General features: G+C 48.2%; 1 protein-coding gene across 2 annotated transcripts in view; it reads right to left on the reverse strand.

Moving 5' to 3' along the window:
• Positions 1-19,609, reverse strand: part of Kif3c (kinesin family member 3C) — a 45,507-nt gene extending 25,898 nt beyond the window's left edge. The window contains exons 1-2 of one of the 2 annotated variants that reach the window (XM_050125859.1): positions 19,280-19,609; positions 17,245-19,004 (exon numbers count right to left, since the gene is read on the reverse strand). In XM_050125859.1, coding sequence (XP_049981816.1) covers positions 17,245-18,795 — 1,551 coding nt within the window. In that variant the 5' untranslated portion in view covers positions 18,796-19,004; positions 19,280-19,609. Of the gene's footprint in view, positions 1-17,244 lie in introns of both variants that reach the window. The other variant, XM_050125858.1, reaches the window with a different exon arrangement.
• Between the last annotated feature and the right edge of the window lie 2,264 nt (positions 19,610-21,873).

The raw sequence follows: 21,873 nt of genomic DNA on the forward strand, positions 1-21,873 counted from the left end.
GAGAGTTTCAGCTGTATCTTGCCCCATGTCTGTGGCTAGACATGTGTTTATTAAAGGGCAGGGAGCGACGACTCACATGCAAAGGCCAGAAGACAGCTTGGTAGGAGTCAGTTTTCTTCTTCGGCTATGTGGCCCCGGGGGACAGGGCTGGTATTCCACTCACTAATCTATCTCACCGTCTCCCCCAGACCAGGTCTTTTTCACTTTAATCATCCTATATTATTACCACAAGAACCCATGATGCCACGCGTGTGGTCTCGGCTTGACACAAAGAAGACGAAGGCTCAGACGTACCCACACTTATAGAGCCAGCCAGCAGAATACCGGGACACCAACCTGACTCCAAGGGCAGTGCTCTTATCTCTGCTCCTTGGCTATCCACTGGCTTCAGGTCAGCAGTGTGTAGAAAGAAGCCGAATTTGATATTTGTATCTCTGCTGACTCAGGAGCCATCAGGAAAGCTCAGAGTGCTACTGCGTCCTCTTCTAGCTGAAGCAGCTATGTGGGGCTCTTCTGGGGCCTCTGCAATGGGGGCAGGTCAGAGAGCTCTTACCCACATGCTGGGGGAGATTCTATCAACCTCCCTAAGTGTGGTGACCCCAACCATGAAATGGTTGCTGTTGTCACTTCCTAACTCTAATTTTGCTCCTGTTAGAATTTTTTTTTTTTTTTGGTTTTTCGAGACAGGGTTTCTCTGTAGCTTTGGAGCCTGTCCTGGAACTAGCTCTTGTAGACCAGGCTGGCATCAAACTCACAGAGATCTGCCTGCCTCTGCCTCCCGAGTGCTGGGATTAAAGGCGTGCGCCACCACCGCCCGGCCCCTGTTAGAATTGTCAATGCAAATATCTGTGCTTGCCAATGGTCTTAGGTGACCCCTGTGAAAGGGTTGCTCAACCCCCAGATGCGTCTCAACTCATAAGTTGAGAACAGCTGGTCCTAAAGAGTCTGAAACCTGGAATGCTCGTGGGAACGGCCTAACGTGAAGAGAGCAGGGCACGCGAGTGAGCATTTCCTCATGTGCCTGTTACCCTCTGTGACAATGTCTGAGATGTCAGCCCTTGGACTCCAGAGCTCCTCTCTGGAAAGTGGGAGGCAGGGCACTCACTCTCTTGCAGGCTCTGGTTAAAGAACAGCAGTTGGGCAATGGACATAGAAGCGCTTCACAAATGACCACGTATGTGAAGGGGGTTGGGAAGGTAGCTCATTAAGAGCGCAATTGCCTAACAAAGCCTTGGTAGCAATGAAAAAAAAATCAAGCACAATGACATGCTATGGTAGCTCACTGATTGACTGTGCCATTGGGAAGCGATCACCACTCACGGCAAAAAAACAAACTAACCAACCAACCAACCAACCAAGCCAACGAAATCCCAGCTCAACAGCCCCCGCTTCATCTCTTAAGAGACAGCCCTTCCTACCATCGCAGACCTCTCTCTTCTTTTCAGGCTCCCTGATTGTAGGTCTTGAGGAGTCAGCAATAAGGGAAGAAGAAAGGAGAGATGAAGGGGAGGGAATGAATAGATCTATTTTCAGATGAACAGTGCTATTTTCAGTGGCTTTCTGCCCTGGGGACATAAACCAGGACGCTCCATCTGAGTGTCCTCCTTGGATGGCTCAAAATGCAACGTAAATGCCTGATGTTGCAAGTTCCAGGAACACTCTCATTAGCAAAAGGAAAAATTGGAGACTGGGAAAAGCATCGGCCAGGGAGTGAAGTGAGCTGGCTCCGGCAGGTCCCTGTGCTGGGTAAGGTGGGGAGGCACACACTGCTCCTTCCACACCAGAGAAGAGCATGAGGAAAAGGTGGGGCCTGGCAGTGGAGGTGCACATCCTTAATCCCAGCATTCAGGAGGCAAAGCCAGCCTGATTTACAGGGAGTTCCTAGGCAGCAGGGATAAAAAAAAAAAAAAAAAGACTATACTTACTTATTGTGTGTGTACATGTGTGTGCTTGTGCCACAGTGGGCCTGTGGAACTCAAAGGACAACTTGTGCAAGTTTGTTCTTTACTTCTACCCCATGGGACCTGGAACTAGAACTCAGGTCACAGATTGGAGGCAAGGGCAACTGTCATTATTCACTGAGCAATCTCACTGGCCTCACTATTTTTCTCCGGTATTTATAGCTTCCTAGAAGGTTTTCTCCAACACCTGGGATGCAAATCCAGGTGACAGAATGCCAGTTCGTCAGAACTGACAAAATCTAAGGATGCTTTTCAGAGAGGAAGTACAGGGCCCTGAGGGTGGGTCGTTCCAGGTGACAGAGACTCAGGGCTCCCAGCCCCACCTCAGTCACACCCCTCTCTACCTCTTCTCACCAGGCCTTCTGACCCTGAGTTCCTGACCATCTGTCACCACGGGTCATCAGCAAGATGCACCCAATACCTATTGATTGGATCGTTTTTACATCCCTTGGGAGACCAAGAGATGTGTACAAGTCACAGGATCATTGGTAACTAAATCCACTGAATGTTACACAAACCCCGATTTCTCTAAATTATCACTGCTTTTAAGTGAATCATCCTACCATGACACAGCACACACAGACACACACAGAGACAGACACACATACACATATATGCACAGGTACACACAGACATACACACAGATACAGATATACATAGATACATACATACACACACACATACACAGACACATATACACACAGACACACACATACATACAAACACAGGCACAGACACACACACATTTTTGTGTGTTGGGGGGCACTGGGTTTGAACCTAGGGCTTCGTTCCTCCTTGGCAATCACATTACTGTGACTCATTTATCACTCTCTCCTTTTTCATTTTTTATTCTGAGACAGTTTCACAAGTTGTCCAGGTTGGCTTTGAACTCATTCTGTACCCAGGTCAGCTTTGAATTTATAGTTCTTTGTTTCAGCGTTTTGTTTTTTAATTATTTATGTGTATGTATGTAAGCCTGTGAGAGTCCATGCATACCACATACATGCAAGAGCCTGAAGAGGCCAGAAGAGGACATTGTGTTCCCTAGAACTGGAGTTTCAGATGGTTGTAAGCCAACACTCGGGTCGGGGGAACTGAACAAAAGCAGTAAGCACCATCATCCTTGAGTCGTGGCTGGAGTAGTGGACCTCAGGCCTTTGTCATCAGGATGGGTTAACACTTTTTTTTTTTTAAGATAGGGTCTCCTGTAGCTGAGGTTCCTCAAACTCCCTGCGTGGCCAAGGTTGTCCTTGAACTCCTGATCCTGATCCTACTGTGTTTACATTTCAGGTAAAGGCACCACTTCTGGCTCCCTTTCTTTCTGTGTGGAGTCTAAATTCTCCTCTATTTTTTGAAAACCATACAACCCTGACAACAGTTTATTTTCTTTATTTAAAAGTTAGATTTGTTTTTGTTGAATTTAAAAAAAAAAAGACAAAAATAAACAAGGGCTGGCAAGAAGACTCAGCAGACATAGACAGAGACACGGGTCACCATTCCTGACAACCTGAGTTCGATCCCGTAAACACAAAGAACCAACTCCCCAGAAGTTATCCTCTGATTTTCATTACTGCTGTGCCATTAACTGCCCCCACTGAAATAAATAAATGTAAAAAAAAAAATTTAACTGGAAAATTAAAAAAAAAAAAAAAGAGCCAGCCATGTGCCAGTAGTCCCAGCCCCCGGAGAGGCTGAGGCAGGAGAGTCATGAGTTCAAAGGTAGCCTAGACTATACAATAAGACTCTACCTTATAAAAATAAAAGGCAGTAGGCCTGGAGATGTAGATTATCTGCAGAGCGTTGTAGTGTACAAGGGCCTGCATTCAATGCCCAGCAGCGCAAAACAAATCAAACAAAAGCAATACTGTGCTTATTGTAAAAATAAATAAACAGGCTGAGTGTAGTGGCACACCCCTGACGTCTCATTGGGGAAGACTGAGGAAAGAGGACCACAAGGTCCAGCCTGGGCTATATAGTGAGTTGCAGGCTAACCTAGACTATATAGCGAGATCCTGATTCAAATAAAACATAAGGGCCGCAGTTGCAGCTTAGTGGTACACTTGCCTCGTATGGATGAGACCTTAGGTTCACTATTGCCCAAAAAGAAAAAAAACCTAAATAACGTACTAAACAAAATATTGTTGTTGCTGTTTTTAGAAAAGGTAAAAAGTAGCAAGGCATTGGAGGTTGAGGTGGGAGGACCTCAAGTTCAAGGCCAGCCTGGGCTACAGGTTAAGTTTTAGGATAGCTTGGGCAATGAGATTGACTAAAAATTGTTTTTTTAGGACATGATTTGATTGTATGAATTGGTGGTGACGGGCTGAGTACAAGCACAGGTTTGCATCATATGGTCCAAGATGATTAGTTAAGCATCCCAGGAGATGGGAGCTCCCTCTGGGACCTGTTAGTGAGGGACATGGCATAAATCTGATCAGGTGCGTCGCAGCGTGGAGGGGAAGGTCATGTACTATGGTGCCAGTTAGTCACAGCCTCATGATTCTGGAACTACATGCCCAAGGCATATGACACTGCTCATGTCCCTACTTGTCACATGAAAACTGCCACGGCGCTGCTTCATGGTGCTACTGTGAGCAGAAACGACACCATGCACATAAGACCGTATCAGAGGGTTTTGTGTTAAGCGCACAAGAATAAAAGGGAGCTGCATTATTGGTACTATTGCCATTGGCATCTTCCCACGAGCCTAATAAAGCAAAGAAAGAACAAGAGCCAGGGGGCGGTGGCGAACGCCTTTAATCCCAGCACTCAGGAGGCAGAGGCAGGTGGATCTCTGTGAGTCAGCATGGTCTACAGAGCAAGTTCCAGGACAACTAAGGCTGCATAGAAAAATCCTGTCTCAAAAAAACAACAATAAAATAATAATAATAAAACAATAAATAAAATAAAAAGGGGGCTAGAGAGATGGCTTAGCAATTAAGAGCCCTGGGTGCTCTTCCAGAGGACCAGGGGTTCAAGTCCCAGCACTCATATGACAGTAACTTCAATTCCAGGGGATCTGACACACTCACACAGACATGCATTCAGGCAAACACCAATTCATATAAAATAAATATGTAAATCTAAAAGAAAGAAAGAAAGAAAGAAAGAAAGAAAGAAAGAAAGAAAGAAAGAAAAAAGGAGAAAGAAGGAAGGAAGGAAAAAGCCTGCATGACAACTACCCAGTACAATAGAAACAGCTCAAGCCAGGGTAGTTTTTTCTTTGGAATATGTAGGAGCTAGTATTCTGAAGATGGAGGCAGGAGGATCAGGAGTTCAAGGCTAGCCTCAACTGCACAGTGAGTTCCAGGGTATCTGGTTAGGAAAGGTGAGATCCTATCTCAAACAACAAACAAAGCCAGAAGCAAGCCAGGCTTAGTGGTGCACTTAATATAATCCTAGCACTTTAGAAGTGAGGGCAGGAGGCCCGGAAGTTCAAGGTCATCCTCAGTCACAGACAGAATTCAAGACCAGCCTGGGATACAGGAAACCACGTCTCAAAAGAACAAAGCAAACAGGCAAATGAATGAAATCTGGGAGGAAAAAGATAACTGGACAGTAACATTTTTCTGTCTGTCAGTTAATGTCCAGGACTTTCTGAGGATGTTAGGATATTAAAAACTCCAGGAGGGCTGGAGAGATGGCTCAGTGGTTAAGAGCATTGCTTGCTCTTCCAAAGGTCCTGAGTTCGATTCCCAGCAACCACATGGTGGCTCACAACCATCTATAATGAGGTCTAGTGCCTTCTTCTGGCCTTCAGGCATACACACAGAAAGAATATTGTATACATAATAAATAAATAAATATTTTTAAAAAAGGGGAAAAAAATAAAAACTCCAGGAGCTGGGGCTGGAGAGATGGCTCAATGGTTAAGAGCACTGCCTGCTCTTCCAGAGGACCCAGGTTCAATTCTCAGTACCCACATGGCAGCTCACAGCTGTGTCCAGGAATCTGATACCCTTACATACATGCAGGCAAAACACCAATGCACATGAAATAAAAATAAATATTGAAAATAATCAAATCAAAATCCCAGACACTTAGAGAAAGAGCACAGCTCAGCATGATTGAGGACTTGGCTTCATTTTCCAGCATCAAAAGGTAGATAATAATAGTGGGATGTGGTTGCACACGCCTCTAATCCCAGACAGGAGTGGACAGAACCTCTGAGGTCGAGGTTGAGGCCAGCCTGGTATACAGAGAAAGTTTCAGGACAGCNAAAAAAAAAAAAAAAGAGCCAGCCATGTGCCAGTAGTCCCAGCCCCCGGAGAGGCTGAGGCAGGAGAGTCATGAGTTCAAAGGTAGCCTAGACTATACAATAAGACTCTACCTTATAAAAATAAAAGGCAGTAGGCCTGGAGATGTAGATTATCTGCAGAGCGTTGTAGTGTACAAGGGCCTGCATTCAATGCCCAGCAGCGCAAAACAAATCAAACAAAAGCAATACTGTGCTTATTGTAAAAATAAATAAACAGGCTGAGTGTAGTGGCACACCCCTGACGTCTCATTGGGGAAGACTGAGGAAAGAGGACCACAAGGTCCAGCCTGGGCTATATAGTGAGTTGCAGGCTAACCTAGACTATATAGCGAGATCCTGATTCAAATAAAACATAAGGGCCGCAGTTGCAGCTTAGTGGTACACTTGCCTCGTATGGATGAGACCTTAGGTTCACTATTGCCCAAAAAGAAAAAAAACCTAAATAACGTACTAAACAAAATATTGTTGTTGCTGTTTTTAGAAAAGGTAAAAAGTAGCAAGGCATTGGAGGTTGAGGTGGGAGGACCTCAAGTTCAAGGCCAGCCTGGGCTACAGGTTAAGTTTTAGGATAGCTTGGGCAATGAGATTGACTAAAAATTGTTTTTTTAGGACATGATTTGATTGTATGAATTGGTGGTGACGGGCTGAGTACAAGCACAGGTTTGCATCATATGGTCCAAGATGATTAGTTAAGCATCCCAGGAGATGGGAGCTCCCTCTGGGACCTGTTAGTGAGGGACATGGCATAAATCTGATCAGGTGCGTCGCAGCGTGGAGGGGAAGGTCATGTACTATGGTGCCAGTTAGTCACAGCCTCATGATTCTGGAACTACATGCCCAAGGCATATGACACTGCTCATGTCCCTACTTGTCACATGAAAACTGCCACGGCGCTGCTTCATGGTGCTACTGTGAGCAGAAACGACACCATGCACATAAGACCGTATCAGAGGGTTTTGTGTTAAGCGCACAAGAATAAAAGGGAGCTGCATTATTGGTACTATTGCCATTGGCATCTTCCCACGAGCCTAATAAAGCAAAGAAAGAACAAGAGCCAGGGGGCGGTGGCGAACGCCTTTAATCCCAGCACTCAGGAGGCAGAGGCAGGTGGATCTCTGTGAGTCAGCATGGTCTACAGAGCAAGTTCCAGGACAACTAAGGCTGCATAGAAAAATCCTGTCTCAAAAAAACAACAATAAAATAATAATAATAAAACAATAAATAAAATAAAAAGGGGGCTAGAGAGATGGCTTAGCAATTAAGAGCCCTGGGTGCTCTTCCAGAGGACCAGGGGTTCAAGTCCCAGCACTCATATGACAGTAACTTCAATTCCAGGGGATCTGACACACTCACACAGACATGCATTCAGGCAAACACCAATTCATATAAAATAAATATGTAAATCTAAAAGAAAGAAAGAAAGAAAGAAAGAAAGAAAGAAAGAAAGAAAGAAAGAAAAAAGGAGAAAGAAGGAAGGAAGGAAAAAGCCTGCATGACAACTACCCAGTACAATAGAAACAGCTCAAGCCAGGGTAGTTTTTTCTTTGGAATATGTAGGAGCTAGTATTCTGAAGATGGAGGCAGGAGGATCAGGAGTTCAAGGCTAGCCTCAACTGCACAGTGAGTTCCAGGGTATCTGGTTAGGAAAGGTGAGATCCTATCTCAAACAACAAACAAAGCCAGAAGCAAGCCAGGCTTAGTGGTGCACTTAATATAATCCTAGCACTTTAGAAGTGAGGGCAGGAGGCCCGGAAGTTCAAGGTCATCCTCAGTCACAGACAGAATTCAAGACCAGCCTGGGATACAGGAAACCACGTCTCAAAAGAACAAAGCAAACAGGCAAATGAATGAAATCTGGGAGGAAAAAGATAACTGGACAGTAACATTTTTCTGTCTGTCAGTTAATGTCCAGGACTTTCTGAGGATGTTAGGATATTAAAAACTCCAGGAGGGCTGGAGAGATGGCTCAGTGGTTAAGAGCATTGCTTGCTCTTCCAAAGGTCCTGAGTTCGATTCCCAGCAACCACATGGTGGCTCACAACCATCTATAATGAGGTCTAGTGCCTTCTTCTGGCCTTCAGGCATACACACAGAAAGAATATTGTATACATAATAAATAAATAAATATTTTTAAAAAAGGGGAAAAAAATAAAAACTCCAGGAGCTGGGGCTGGAGAGATGGCTCAATGGTTAAGAGCACTGCCTGCTCTTCCAGAGGACCCAGGTTCAATTCTCAGTACCCACATGGCAGCTCACAGCTGTGTCCAGGAATCTGATACCCTTACATACATGCAGGCAAAACACCAATGCACATGAAATAAAAATAAATATTGAAAATAATCAAATCAAAATCCCAGACACTTAGAGAAAGAGCACAGCTCAGCATGATTGAGGACTTGGCTTCATTTTCCAGCATCAAAAGGTAGATAATAATAGTGGGATGTGGTTGCACACGCCTCTAATCCCAGACAGGAGTGGACAGAACCTCTGAGGTCGAGGTTGAGGCCAGCCTGGTAAAAAAAAAAAGACAAAAACCCAACCAAACAAAAAAACACAAATAAGCAAAACTTCTAGATCCTAAGTGCAGGGGTGTGCAAGCTCTAAGCACGGAGATGGACCTTTTACACCCGCACAGCAGTTCCTAGGGAGAGAGGGGCGGGTCATTCTCCTAGCCACTCAGACATACTACTGGGTTCTGCAGCTACAGAAGTGACAATGACTGGCAGGGCAGAGTGAAGGGCAAAGTCTCTTCTTGATCTGAATTCTAGGCCTTTGTGCTGGGTCCTCAGGACACAATGAGGACATTTTCACAGCCACTCCATCTAGTCCCATGTCTCTGGGGGCCGGGAGGACCACAGGCAGCGATGCTAACACACACTCCTCCAGCCAGTACAGAGATGAGAGACCCACACTAACCAAATGGCCTCCTGAGCGGCATGAGAACCTGAAGCCCAAATGGCAAATGGAAATGAATTATTATATAAAATCATGTTTAAAATGTATTGTGATATACATACCTGTAAACCCACCACTGGGATGTGAAGGCAAGAAAACCAAGTGCTGAAGGCCAGCCTAGGCTACAGGAGACCCTGTCTCAAAAAACCAAACTAAATGGGGACTATGGACGTAGTTGAATGTGCTTACACGGCATACATAATATAGTCCTGGGTTCAGTCCCTCGCACCAGGTAAACTGGGTTTGACGTGCAAGCCTGAGAGTCCAGCACTGAGGAAGTAGAAGCAGGAGGATTAGAAAATCACGGTCATCCTTGGCTATGTAGCAAGCTCCTTGAGAGTCTGTGCTATATACGACCCTGTATCAAAAAACAAAGTATTCTCTTTTCCAGATCTTTAGATCAGACTCAGGGCCTCGGATTAGCCAGGCAAAGCTCTGCCACTGAACCACACGCCTCGGATTCTGAGAAAGGGTCATGATCAGTGTCCTGCCTCTACCTCCCAAGTGCTGGCGCCACCACACCTTCTCACTGGCTCCACACTGGTCAGACTTTTACATTACAAAACATTCTGGGCAAGCCAGGCGGTGGTGGCGCACACCTTTAACCTCAGCACTGGGGGGCAGAGGCAGGTGGATCTCTGTGAGTTCAAGGCCAGTCTGGTCTACAGAGACAACCTGTCTCAAACAACAACAACAAAACTCCTCTGGGCACAGAACACTTCTGTGAACTGACCACACTCACCAGTGATCAGAAGAAACCCAGGAATACTGGTACTCTCCCACCAACAAGGAGAGGCCATACACATCTACCTACATGTTAGCTCCAGCCTGGAAAATGGTCCGTGTGCTACCGTCAAGCTTTTCCCAAGGTCTGAGAGTGGAAGGCTCAATCGGGATGGGGTCAGGGTGCACACAGGGCTCTGATGACTAAGCCTGTACATTCCCCAGTGTCTGCACAGGCCCGATGTCCTTGAGAACACGTGTTTGAAATCAGATCAGCTTTGGGAAAGAAGACACTCTCTAGGCAATTATGGAAGTTTCTGGGGTGGTGTCCAGCCCTATTTGGTTGCTGATAAATTCAGTAAGTATTCTACTATTGAGCTCCATTTCCAGATAGAGCCTATTAACACATAATAATACATTCAAATCAATGAGTCTGGGGATAAATTGAAAATGAAACTTATGCCCTGGCAATGCTGAAACGTGCATGGGCAGCCCGTATATGGTGGTTCTGTTGACCTTGTCCATACTGGGTTTCATGATCTAAGTTGATGAGGATGACTGAGCAGGTCTCTTCCTCTGGGGATAAGTACCCACAAAACCACCACCACTAAGGCCACCCAATAAGGTGGGCTCACATAGCACAGGCTGGCTTCCAATTTGCTGTGCAGCCAAGGGTGACCTTGAACTCTTGATCCCCCCCCCCCTTTCCACCTGTTGAGTGCTCGGATTACAGGCTTGTGCCAACAAGCCTGGTAAGTCCAGTGGGCTGAATTCACGGTTTCAGACATGCTAAGTAACTACTCTATCAATTAAGCTATATTTAAAACCCACACTCATTCTTTTGTTTTGTTTGAGACAGGGTTCCTCTGTGTAGCCTTGGCTGTCCTAGAACTCAATCTGTAGACCAGGCTGGCCTTGAACTCACAGTTTTTTTGGCCTCTGCCTCCCAAGTGCTAGGACTAGAGGTGTGTGCCACTGTCACCTGACCACACACTCATTCTTAAAGCAAGTAGATTCTGTCGATCAGTTCTTGAAACCAGTCATAGTGTGATTCATGCTTACAGTTCCAGAATTCAGGATATTGAAACAAGGCATTTGGGAGTTGGAGGCTAGCCTGAGCGACATAATGAGACCTTGCATTAATAATAATGGGTTGGGGGGCTGGAGAGATGGTTTAGCCATGAAAAGCACTTGTTCTTGCAGAGGACCCAGATTTGAGTCCCAGAACCCATATGGTGGCTCACAACCATCCACAGCTCCAGTTCTGAAGGATTCAACACCTTCTCCTGGCCTCCAGGGCACTGAAGGCATGTGGTGAACAGCCTTATACACACAAGATAATAAAATTAAATTAAAAAAACAATAATGGTTTTGTTGGGCGTGGAGGTGCACAGTACTTGAGAGGCAGAGGCAGGTTGATCTCTTTGAGTTCAAGGCCAACCCGCTCTACTTATCAAGTTCCAGATCAGCCATCAACACTTAGCAAAACCTCTCAAAAACAAACAAGATAATATGAATCATTTTAAAAAGTTATTTGTATTATGTGGGGGGTATTTCTCAGTGGCAGATTGCTTGCCTTACATAAATGAGGAAGGTGTTTAATTAACAGCACAGGAAAAAGAATCTAACTAAAAATAAGATAGGGTTAGGATGTAGCTCAACAGTTTAACGCTTATTTAGTATGGACAAAGCCCTGGACTTAATCCATAAAGAAATAAAATAAAATGGGAACAATAACAAATACATTTCCTGGAAGGTGCTTGGGTAGAACAAATGACCTAATTTGCATGTTTGCATATAGTTAGCATAAAGCAGATCTTAATAAACCTCATTATTATGGCTGAGATTGTTAATGCTTGGGTTGAAGCTTCCCGTCCGCTAACCCGATCTGAGGATAACGCTTATTCTCCAACATAGGAGGCAGAAGAGGAACCCACAAAGGGGACAATGAATATTCAGTTAGATTTGTCCTCCCTGCGGTGATCTCATCCCTCTGGCTTGGGTGGCTGTTTCTGAGGGTTTCTTTTCTAAACCCACCACCGCAGAGAGAGAGGGAGAGAGGGAGTTGGGCTCCAGCCAGAGTCCCTGCCCCTCACTCGGTTGATCTGCTTGCTTCTTGCAGAATCACCGCAATGTTACAGATGCTTCTCTGGAATGGTCCAGCCTGGGGTTTGTGTCCCACCTACCTAGAACAGCTTCCTTTCAAAGTTTGTGAAATCGATATCAGTCTCTCAGAAGAAGTTAGCTTTAAAATAAAGCAATCACTTGCAAATTTTCTTGCACAGTCAAATTTGACTAGAGATGGTCTCCTCTACACCGGGTCACCAGCGCGCGTGTGGGCGGTTTCCGAGAGCACTGTGAGTCTGCAATGTTAATGTTACCTTCTTCCTCCTACTTCATAGCATGAGACTGTCAAGTCCCTCAGACCCCGGGAGATATGACCTAAGTGTGTGGCTTGCTAATGATTAATGTACACAGGGCACCAGCCACAATCACAATCTCACACATCTGAACCCTTCACGTTCTGAGGCCCAAAGCAAATATGGTAAGAGTCAAAGGAGAATTTTTTTTTTTAAAAGAGAGAGATTTAGAGGAGACAGGCATGGCACTTGGTGCACATCCAGAGAACAAAGAGAATCAGGAGCCTTGAGGGTAGCAGGCAGGGAAAGCAGGCAAGACAGACTGGAAGATGAGTCAGACCCTGAATGAGGGCACTGGGTCGACTCAGCTGCACTCAGCCGGCCTGGGGTGGGGGTAGGGGTGGTAGGAACTGGAGGAAGGAATGGCAGGGGGCAGAGAGAGAAATGCAGTTGATGGCTAACCAGAAAGTGGGGAAGAGTTCGCTGCAGATGGAGAAGGGAAAGCTCCCAGGCTCCTGAGGTCTCCACGACCTTTCCTGCCTGGCTCTGCAGAGCAGTGAAAACGCACTGAGAAAAGCCGGGTAAGGAAAGGGTTAAACTAACAACAAAGCTGTCAGTCTTGGACCCCTGCTTGGCAGACACAAGACACCCGGTGGTCGCTAATGCCCTCCATTCATTTCAATGTTTTCAGCCTATTTCAAATGCCCCGTGCTAATAATGATCTCATTTCATCTCCAGCGCAACCCTGGGAAAGAGGTGGGACAGGATCTTACAGCCACCCTGTGGCTCCCTGAGGAGCTGTCAAAATGTTTCCGCCACCTCAGAACCCAACCCGGCTGTATCCTGAGGACAGGCAGGACAGGAGGGCTGGGCCCTCTGCCTGGTTCCACCCTGGCCTTGGTCCGGATGACACGGAGTCTTTCCTCTCCTGGAATTCTCCAGGCTGCTCAGTCTATATCTGATAACCAGTACCCAACAGCCACCTCACCCACTCCCCTGGGATCTATGTCAAGCTTCTGTTTCTCTTTAGCTAACTGGGACCCAAAGCTCAGAAAGGCAAAAGCCTTTGCCCTGAGTGGCATGAAAAGAACACAGGGCAGGGGAGATATCAGAAGACCTGAAGTCTGGCACTGGCTCTGCCATTTAACCAGATCCATAGACCAGCCTTGCTTTTCACAGCTGCCGAATGGAAACAGTGTCCCCTACAAGGGAGTTTTGAAGGAGTAAGATTAAGATGTCACAGTGTTACATAAAAACAAATCGCTTGAGCTGGAGTGATGGTTTAGCAGTTAAAAGTGCTTACCAGTCATCCTCAGTACCCACCTGATGCCTCACAACTTCCTAGAACCCAAGTTCAAGGTCATCCAATGCCCCCTTTAGACTGATCTCTGCAGGTTCCTGAACACACGGGGCAAGTCACCCAGGCATACATGTACCCATAAAATAAATACACCTTTAAAAAAATTAGTTTTGGCCGGGCAGTGGTGGCACATGCCTTTAATCCCAGCACTTGGGAGGTAGAGGCAGGTGGATCTCTGAGTTCAAGGCCAGCCTGGTCTACAGAGTGAGTTCCAGGACAGGCTCCAAAGCTACAGAGAGAAACCCTATCTCAAAAAAAAATACTTAAAACCAGGTTTTTATCCAACACAGTCTCTAGTGGGACTGAGACCGGGGCCTTCCTGGTTGGGTTCTGGGTGGAGATCTGGCCCATGCAGCTCATGGATTTCCTAAGCCTGCCTGCAGCTCCAGGCTTAGGGTTGGGAGCCCCCTAAGTTGATCCCCCGCTAGCAGACCATGTGACTCACCAGTGCCCTTTGCTTGCAGGCTCCATGCAAGTGATGAACAAGACAAGGCGCATTATGGAGCAGGGTGGGGCACACTTCATCAACGCCTTCGTGACTACGCCCATGTGCTGCCCTTCTCGCTCCTCCATCCTCACGGGCAAGTACGTCCACAATCACAACACCTACACCAACAATGAGAACTGCTCCTCGCCCTCCTGGCAGGCACAGCACGAGAGCCGCACCTTCGCCGTGTACCTCAACAGCACAGGCTACCGGACAGGTGAGGACCAGGGTGAGGGTATTGGCTGAGGGGTCTCCTCAATGGATAGGTGGCCTCTTGCGCCCTCAGTGAGCATCTAGGTGTGATACCCATACTACATGGGTAACCCACCATAAGTCTGTGTTGCAAGGAGGCCACTTGTTGGTTCCCAATTGTTTAGCCACCCGCCCCCTCCCCCGAAGTAATCACACAGAAACTGTATTAATTAAATCACTGCTTNGCTATACAGAGAAACCCTGTTTCCAAAAAAAAAGAAAGAAAGAAAGAAAGAAAGGAAGGAAGGAAGGAAGGAAGGAAGGAAGGAAGGAAGGAAGAAAGAAAGAAAGAAAGAAAGAAAGAAAGAAAGAAAGAAAAACCAAACTACTTTGCCAGGAATGCACACAACAACGGGAAGAAGCTAGGCTGCCCATGAACAGGCTGGGCTCTGCTCAGGCCACTGTGTGACCCTGAACCAATCCTATACCAGTACTCCAGGGCCCCTGCCAACAATAAGATTATAATGTTGTATGGGCTATACACCTAGTGTAGGAATTCCAGTTCTGGTCACCCCAGTTTTTCTTTCTTTCCTTTCTTTCTTTCTTTCTTTCTTTCTTTCTTTCTTTCTTTCTTTCTTTCTTTCTTTCTTTCTTTCTGAGACATGATTTCTCTATAGTTTTGCAGCCTGTCCTGGAACTAGCTCGTATACACCAGGCTGTCCTTGAACTCACAGAGATCCACCTGCCACTGCCTCCTGAGTGCTGGGATTAAAGACTGAGATTAAAGACATATGCCACCACTGACCTCAGTCTTTTTATTAACCAATCGATTGACAGATCTGCTTGTGTGTTTATTTATTTCGAAATGGGGTCTTCACATGTTGCCCAGGTTGGAAAACAGGCTATGCATTACTACCAAGCCTCGACTCCTGAGCTTGAACTACTCTGCCTCCATCTTCCAAGCAACTGGGACTCCAGATGCATGCCACTATGCACAACTCCACCCTGATTTCCTGACTGTCCTATTACCTGTGTTCTTACATTGCCTTAGGGGTAAAAAATCTTAGGGAAAGATACCAGCCAGTTCCCAAAAAGAACGTTTGAAATACCCATCTGCACTTTATTAGCCTCTGTTACCCACACTGCCTCCCGGCTTAACAGCGTAAGTGATATCTTGGAAGAGAAATCGATGGCTGATGGGTCAGATAGGATTTCCCAGTCAATAACACCACCCTGCCTCTGCTGCTACATAGGACTGGACTGGCAGCCTTGCCTTTAACATCCTGCATCTCCCAGGTACCTTCCCTTGAGGAAGCAGCTCAGTAACCCTGGTTGAGCTTCTCCATGAGGGAATTAAATATTAAACATGCCAGGCCACAGCCCCGGCTGCAGCAGCATATCCCAGTACAGAGACAATGCACTCGGCTCAGTTGTCACACTTCCAGTGGCTGTGGGCAGGGCCTCCCCATTCCTAGCCCACATTCCTAAGAAGAAATAAGAAATGGCAGTGTTTGATCTTCCAAGCAAACTCATGACTCTCCATATTTTTCCTTCAACCCCAGTGCCGAAGGCTCCAGGGATCCGGAAATGCCTGGAACACTGGGTTGTGACATCCCCAGCACTGAGATTTAACAGGCAGCTGGGGATGTAGCTTAGTTGGTGGTATTTATCTAGTGTGCACAAAACTCTGGGGTTGATCGCCAGCTGTGCATAAAGCCAGGCATGGTGACGGTTCTTGCTTGTAATTCTAGCAATCAGGAGGTGGAGGCAGGAAGATAATTAGTCCAAGGTCATCCTCAGCTATATACAGAGTTCTAGGCCAAACTAGACTACACGACATTCTATTTACAAAGAAGAAAGAAAAAAGAGCAGGAAGAAATTTAACAGGTCTACGATTGCCTCAGTAACTTAGCTCCATGTAGGGTCCGAGGTTGTCAGGGACGTGGACAACTCAGGAAGGATGCTGAAGTCCTGACATCTCTCAGGACAGTGGGAAACTGGGCATAACTGACATAAGGCCTCATTGTGTAGGTCAAATGTTTTGTTCTTTTTTTTTTCAGATTAATGCGGGCCATAGAGTTATCAGATTGGTAGAGGCTCAGTGATCCCCCAAGCTAACATCCTACTTTATAAAAATGGAAATGGAGGCAAAGGGAAAAAGGAAAAAACAGCCAGTTACTTATTGAACTCTAGGTCTCTGGGATAGAGCCCAGTTCTCTCTCCATCCTCCTTCCTACATGACACTCTGAGTCTCCTTCTTAGGACACCAGGGAGCGGGCCTGGCACTGTGTCATCCAGTGGGTCATTTCCATAGGAATCAGAATTCTCTGTCTCATGGTCTGACCTTGCTACTAAAGACTAAAGGCCTAGTGTTTACAGGTACCAGCTCAGCTCTGGAACCTTGTTCCTGCCACTTTCTGAGCCTTAATCCCTCATCAGTAAGGTAGGGATTTAAAAGCCACTGTGCTGAATGGCTCCTGTGAAGATGAGACAAGGTGAGACAAATGTGGGGTATTTTGTAAACCCTGAAGTGCTGTCCAAACATCAGATAGTATTAACATAATATGAGATCTGAAGACACCTCAGAGGGGGAAAGGGTATCGGGAGAGGAGACCGTGTAAGAATGAGAAGCCACACTCACAAGAGGAGAATCCCACATGGGTTTCTTATAGACCTGACCAATCCTGGGGCCATTGCAGAAATGGACAGCAGCAAGTCAGCCCATCTCAAGTTCACCGGTTCAAGAACCTGACCATTCTGCTTTGTGTGTGTGCATGCGTGTAAGCATACCTGGTTACCTGGTATCACAGTACTCTGCTTAGCCGTTCTAGGACAGTGGTCAGTATGTGGTCCTAAGGTGGCATACTCCGCAGCAGGCCAACTCACAGACCCTCAAAGGGAAATCTACTGATCCCCTGTTGAGGACCTCTTTCATGCTCTGGGGCCCTTACCTTGTACTTGGCCGCGAGCAGCTCTGTGGCCTGCTGCTCCTTCCGCAGATCCTCCAGCATCTTCTCCTTCTCTTCTAGAAGCTTCTGTTTCTCCTCGCTCACTAGGCTGCGGTCATCCTGGATGGCGGCCTTCTCCTCCTCCAGCCGCTCCTTCTGTTCCTGCAGGTAATTCTCCATGTTCTTCTCCAAAGCTGACTCCAGAATGGGCTGGGGTGGGCGGTGATTGTTATTGTTGTCATCTTCTTCTTCGGCCACCCAGGCCTCGATCACCTGCCCCTCTGGGAAACCAGCTGGGGCGGAGACAGCCTTCTTTCTGCGGCTGCTCTTTCTCCGAGGCCGCTTACCCAGCATGCCCTTCTTCTCCAGCTGGGCTTTCAAGCGGGCGATCTCTTCCTGGAATTCCCTCAGCAGTGTGTCCTTGGGGTCCTCGTTCACCCTGGGTTTGTTCTTGATGTTCTTGGCTCGGTTTGCAAAGCGTAGGGTGGAGAGGCTCTCGTCGTAGCTGTGAGAAGCTGGACCCAGTGTGGCCACCATGATGGTCTTGGCATTGCCCCCCAGTGAGTCCTGGAGCAGCCGGGTCAGTTTGGAGTCCCGGTAGGGGATGTGGGTGCTCTTGTTGCCGGCTAGAGCAGCAATCACATTGCCCAGTGCAGACAGGGAGAGATTGATTTTAGAGGCTTCCTTAGGCCTCTCTCCGCTGCTGCCACCACCACCACCACTGCCACCTCCGCTGCCACCACCAGATGTGGGCTGTGCGGCTGGTCCTCCAGTTGTGTTGGGACCTGCCTTGTTCTGCCTCTCACTGCCAGCCAGGTCTACCAGGTTGAGCTTGCCTACTCGGATATGGTCCTGGCCATCCGAGCCACGCTCACTGCACTCCACTGTGATGACAAAGATGGCATGGGACCGGGAGCTGACCTCATTCATGTGGGTGCTGCCCACTGCCCGGGTCTGGTTCCCCAGGTTCATCACATGCTCAATCTCCTTGACATTCTTGGTGACAAATGAGGAGAGATCCTTGATATAGACCCCTGTTTCAGGATTCTCCTTCAACTCTAGCCTCTTGCCTGGCTCCTTGGATAGCAGGTCTCGAATCTCCTCTTGGTAGATCTCCAAGTAGGAGGCACGAACCAGGTACTGCTGGTTCTGGGAGCGGGAGATGTGGGTGAAGATGTGCTCAAAGGCGTTGGGGATAACCCCGCGGAGCTCTGGCTCCACCCAGGTCCCCTGCATAGTGTAGGTCTTGCCAGTGCCGGTCTGGCCATAGGCAAACACGGTGCCATTGAAACCCTGAAGCACTGAGTCTATCAGGGGCCTCACCGTTTCATCATACAGATCCGCCTGCTTGGAGCTAGCATCATACACGGCATCAAAAGTGAAGGTCTTGGGCAGTTCCCCGGGTGCCGCGCGGGGGTTTCGCAGAGTCACCTGGCCCAATTTCACGTCCATGGTCAGAATCTGCTCATGACCAGCAGCCTCCTCCTTTCTACTGAGGGGGCGGCACCGGGCCACCACCTTCAGGGCCTCGCTGGCCTTGGTCTTACTGGCCATCTTGTGACTCTGTCCTTCCAGATGGGCCACTCGGCAGCCTGGGAGGTCCTCCTGTCCTAATCCTAGGTCGGGATCAGCCAGGCTGGCCCAGCCCCCAGACACCGCTCTTCAATCCGCATACAGCCTCCCAGGGTGGGGATGCAGGGAGTTGGCCCCGAGGCTGCTGCAGTTCAGGCCTCCACAGCTCTCCACGGTTTTCTGTGCACAGACTGGAGAGGTAGAATTAGGCAGAATCCCCCGGCAACCGCGCAAGCAGCTCCTGCCGAAGGGCAGTGCCTGGAACCCGCCCCATTCTGGGGCAAGAGGGAGCGCTACGGTAAACAGCTTCGGCAACAATGAGATAAAGGAAGAGGAAAATGAGATGGGGGTGGGCGGCAGAGCTATCTTTTCCTCCTTCTTTTTCCGTTCCCCTAGGGATCCATGGCGGGGGATGCGGGGCTTGGGCGGCCGGGCAATCCCGGTCCTCCCGAGGGCAGAGGCTCACCTGGAGTCCTCCCCTTCAGCTGGGGGATCATTCATTGCAGACACAGCTGGCTGCTTCTGTCTCTCCTCCGCCTTCCCCGCCGCCGCCACCGGAGAATGAGAGAAAAACAGAAGGGGATGGGGCGGAGCAGCGGCGGCGAGAGTGATGTTGCTGCGGCCGCTGCGCTGCGGCCCGGGTTAGGTCTCCCAGCTGGGGTGGGGCAAGGGGCGGGGCCGCGGGGCGGGGAATAAGAGCCCGGCGCGGCCCTTGAGCGAGGGACAGCGGTGCATCGCCGCCCGCACCCCGCCGACCCCGCAGGGATGACAGGCTCGGGTGCCCACCCAGGTCCCGCGCCCACCAGTCGGATGCGGCGCAGCCACCGCCCGCCGTCACCCCACCGAACCCGAGCATGCTGGGAGATGTAGTCCTTCCTTTGTTAACAGGGTTCTGTCAGGTTGCTAATGCTTTCTCCAGTCCTCAGGTCTGGGAGCCCCTCCTCCCGCATGCAACCCCCTCCCCGGAGAGAGTCTGCTAAGGCTGTACAACCCACCCACGCGTGTTCTCTCTGCTACCGCGTGCTTAGTTTCTCACTGCTCCTGCCATTTTGCTTGCAGATGGGGACATGTCACCGTGTCCCACTCTTCAGGGTGTCACCAGGCCTCCCGGAGCTTACTCCCTAGCCTGGTTTACTCCTGCCTGGCCTTCTTTTTAACACTGCGCTGGAAGCAGTTAACTGATGCCACCCATTGTGCCTGCACTGGGCTCGGACTCCAACCTCTTTTCCATGACCTTGCGTATCCCATGAAGGCCTGTCTGTCTTCTGTCCTCCACCACTCTGATCCAGTCTGTACTTCTGATAGCAATGCCGTCACACTTTTCTAGCTCCCTCCAAGCCCCAGCCCTAGTCTAGAATCTGGACCACTTTCCTAAAGGGGGCCATAGCCCGTCACAGAACTGACGCCCCATGTTATGTGCTGGTTAATTTTTGTCAATCCAAACTAGAGAAACCAGGGAAGAGGGAGGCTCAGCTGAGGAACTGCCTCAGGTTGGCCTGTGGGAGCATATTCTTAATTTGCTAACTGAAGGAGGAGAGCCCAGCCCCACCGTGGGAGTTTCACCTCTGAACAGGTAGTCCCGGGGTGTGTGAGAAAGACAGCTGAATGTGAGCTAGAAACCAGCCGGTAAAGAGTGTTCGTGGCTACTCCTTCAAGCTCCTGCCTTGAGGTCCTATTGTGATCTGTTTCCACAGCAGAAAGAAGGATGAAACTTAGAAAAAAACAAAAAAGCTTGGGCCTAGCATTCCAGTTCCTATGTGGGGTATATGTGTATGTGTGTTTGTGTGGGTGTGTGAACATGTACATACAGGTGCATGTCCATGTGGGGGCCTCTTCAGGCCAGGGATTGACATCATTAAAAAAAAAAATTAGCTAGTTGTGGTGATGTACGCCTTTAATCCCAGCATTCAGTAGGCAGAAACAAGTAGATGTCTGAGTTCAAGGCCAGCCTGGTCCACAGAGAAGTCCTGTTGTTCATTTGTTTTTTAAATGTTATTCTATGTGTTTTGCCTGTATATATGTATGTTTGCATCTCCTGTGTGTTCCTGGTGCCCACAAAGGTCAGAAGTGGATGCTAGATCCCCTGGAGCTAGAGTTGTAGTTGTGACCTGATGTGTGTGTCCTGGGAACGGAACCAGTATCCTCTGTAAAAGCAACAAATGTTCTTGGCCACTGAGCCATCTCTTTGCAAGTCCCTGAACTTCATTATTTGGGGTGGGAGATGGGGAGGGCAATGTTCCTCCACTCACGTGGAAGGGTAACTGGGTAGACTGTGCTGTGTGGTCAGTGGGCACTGAGGACCAGCCTGTCTTTACTTCCTCAGGGCAGGGATTATCGGAGATCATAATTTCGTACCTCATGCCTGCACAACACACGCTACTAGTTATCTTCCTAAACCACACCGTCCCAGTTCTGACCTCCACTCAACATCAACCCTGCTTCAGCTTGAGCTTCCCCGTGTGCTTAAAAGGGGACTCGGGGCCTAGAGAGATGGCTTGGCAGTCAAGGGTACCGGCTGCTCTTGCAGAAGGCCTGGGTTTGGTTTCCAGACGGTTCTGCATGGTGGCTCACAACCATCCCTGACTCTGGTGTCCTCTCCTCACTTCCACCGGTGCCAGGAATGCATGTGGTGCACATACACGTGTGCAGGCTAACACCCACACACATGAAATAGTGCAGGTGAGCGCTCAAGTGCATAAAATACGAATAAATAATTATTTAGAAAATGGATTTTACATGTGATGTTGATATTATTCACAAGCTTTTAAAATAAAGTTTATGAAAATGGAGATAAAGCTAGGCATAGTGTCATCTACACTCAGAAAATGGAAGCGGGAAGATCAAGAGTTTAAAGTTGTCTTCAGAGACACAGCGAGTTCAAGGTCAACCTAGGCATCAAGGGACTCCCACATCCCAAAACAAACAGCAGAACCTGGCTCCTTGTGTCATTGCTATTCCCAAATTCCTAGAATTTGGTTTTCAGCCAGGCTAGCAGCTGGTAGCTTGCCTGCTTCTGGAGTTCTCTGGCCTTGCTCCTCACTCCAGCTCCCTTTGGGCCAA

Source organism: Alexandromys fortis, unplaced genomic scaffold (genome assembly GCF_014885135.2).
Source record: "Alexandromys fortis isolate MF-2015 unplaced genomic scaffold, M_Fortis_MF-2015_v1.1 scaffold_252, whole genome shotgun sequence".
NCBI lineage: Eukaryota > Metazoa > Chordata > Mammalia > Rodentia > Cricetidae > Alexandromys > Alexandromys fortis.